Source organism: Neodiprion fabricii, chromosome 2 (genome assembly GCF_021155785.1).
Source record: "Neodiprion fabricii isolate iyNeoFabr1 chromosome 2, iyNeoFabr1.1, whole genome shotgun sequence".
In the NCBI taxonomy this organism is placed as follows: Eukaryota; Metazoa; Arthropoda; class Insecta; order Hymenoptera; family Diprionidae; genus Neodiprion; species Neodiprion fabricii.
The window spans coordinates 20474448-20476819 of NC_060240.1; the positions used below are offsets into that span (position 1 = coordinate 20474448).

Sequence of the window (2372 nt, forward strand, 5' to 3'; positions counted from 1 at the left end):
GTCTATTACCCATAGACAATCGACGCCATTTACAGTACTGCGCGTGTAAAGACCAGACTGTCGTAGACTCCTAATTAAGAACTGTTTTCTGAGAGGGCTTTCACTCCTAACAATCTGCGATGATTTTCGCCCCGACAAATCATCTGGAATCAGTTTTTGGGACGAGTTCCTGTTGAAGAACTCGACTGAGGATTTGCTTCCCATATTTCTACATCTTTCACACGCCAGTTATAAGAGTTTGGATGCAAGCCTTGCATCGGTTCTCTACTAATTTTTTTAATTAGAAAACAATGATTGGCGTCGTTGCACGTTTTTTTTACAAAACATACAAGTCAAGCCGGTTTGACTTGTCATGGCCGCGTTTTCATTTACACGCTTGTCTTTCTGGTTTTGAAAAGAACCTCGATTTCTTGGTTTAAAATCACCATTGTCATTTTTATTTCTATAATTTTGAGTTTTTGACTCCCCCGAATGTTCAAAACTTCGTCTTTCTGAGGTGTCTTCGGACCCCTCAATTCGACGAAGCTTGCTCAACCCAAAATATTGTTTCCTCATTGCCTCTACCTCAAGGGCTTTGGCTGTTGCCTCCCGCAGAGAAGTGAGATCCGATGTCCCAACGGCCATTCTAATTTCTGGATCATTGATTGCGTTTAAGAAAGCTTGTGTCGCTAATAAATTACGAGACGGCTCGTGATCTGGCAAAGCTACACGAGAAATCCGTTCAATATCTTGGCTAAGAGACGCGAGGTCTTCGTCTCGTCCTCGTCTTCTAGTCTGTAATTAAGCTGTGTACAATTTTGTCAAATGGTCATTTCCGTATCTTAATTTAAGCGCAGAGCTAAGTTTTCCATAGTCGGAAATTTCTTCTTCAGATAATGCCGTTAAAACATTCAAAGCCGGCGTTTGAAGACAAGAGGCAAGGCTGTGGGCCCTCATGGCGGAGTCCCACTGGTTATGTTTTGCTATTGTGCTAAATTGACGCTCATACTCTGCCCATGGAATTTTTCCATCGAAAATCGGCGGTTTTAAAGGACAAAAGGGTTTCTCGTTAATTTGAGAAGCAACTCCAGGGAATCTTGTATTATTTATTTGACTTTAATGGGAATAACGAGGTTGAACCTGAGGCAGAGGCTCCGAAAAGCCAACCTTATTATTTACTTTTGTCCTACAAATTGGGGATTTATCTATTCCCTTAATAAAAGGCACAGACCTTGAGTCTCGAACATCCTGGAACCGTCCTGGATGTTGGACCTCCTGAACAGCGGGAATGGGAACACGAGAGGGAACAGGAGAGGGAAGCGGAGTAGCAACTCTGGAACCACGTGGGTTGACGGCCGGTTCTCCTCAGCCGTTCACCTGATAGACAGCTTGAAGAGCTGCCACAGTCGTCCTGAACAGTTCATGAAGACTGGTCTCGGATCGTTCTTGAGCTTCTCTATCAAGCCTCCGCTGCTTCATCTGAGAGGCAAGTTCCCTTTCTCGTTGTTCTCGTTGATTGGCGATTTCTTGCTTTCGCTGCTCTTGTTGCTCTCGAAGCAACTGGACAAGTTGTTGTTGTTGTTGACTAGCCGCATCCAGAAGCTGCCGTTGATGTCGTTCGGCGGCTTCTTGTTGTTGGCTCATAATCTTTAGTAGGTCGATTTGTGAGACTGAGACTATCGCAGGGACAGGTAAAGAGTCCACTGAAAGTGCACAAATTGCCTTGGGAACCCGCTGATTTTCCGTGATGGAATGTTCTTCTCCGCCACGTTCCTGACGACGAGAACGTGTCATACGACTGTTGCTCATAGTTTATTCCACGCACTGAATTGATTTAATTGAAAAGAAACTCAAGATCCCGCTTCTGACACCAATGTAACGTACTTTGACGTTACGGAAAATTAATATGGATCCGCGAGTTCAATTATCAAGTCAAAAATCAAGAGCGTGAATGAAATGTTGTGAAAATGCTTTAATTGCGTAATATGTGTTTCTCGTTTAAAGTCTGAAACAAGACTGTTTTTACAATAATGTTGGTTGACGCAGCAACCTTATTCTTTTTAAAAGACATAAGAGGTTTGTAAACGTCTTTTATCTATGATGACTACTAGATCATTAAAGAGGGGGTAAAACGGGTGATTTCACCCTTTGTAACAATATATATTCTATAAAGTACTCACGAAATATAAACTCGTTGACGTCTTCAGGTTTTTCAAATGAACACCTTTTTTTTTACAACTCACTTTGCTAAACGCTTGCTTCCACACGAGGGATTTTTCGAAATACTAGAGAATTTCCAAACTGCTGGTCAAATTTATACGAATGGAGACACACTCGCCCTCTATCAAACAAAAACCTGCTAGCCAATCAGTCGTGGGAACGTACACCACGTG

The 2372-nt window shown here is 42.6% G+C and overlaps 1 protein-coding gene across 1 annotated transcript; it reads right to left on the reverse strand.

Annotated features, from left to right (window-relative positions):
* Positions 1–1344: 1344 nt before the first annotated feature.
* On the reverse strand, positions 1345–1788 carry LOC124175584 (troponin I-like). The gene has a single exon (XM_046555983.1). It carries the CDS (start codon positions 1786–1788, stop codon positions 1345–1347), a length of 444 nt encoding a protein of 147 aa, XP_046411939.1.
* Positions 1789–2372: the final 584 nt, after the last annotated feature.

Bases quoted from the DNA above. Each gene is read 5' to 3' on its own strand.
- LOC124175584 (XM_046555983.1), bottom strand. From the start codon at position 1,788: ATGAGCAACAGTCGTATGACACGTTCTCGTCGTCAGGAACGTGGCGGA.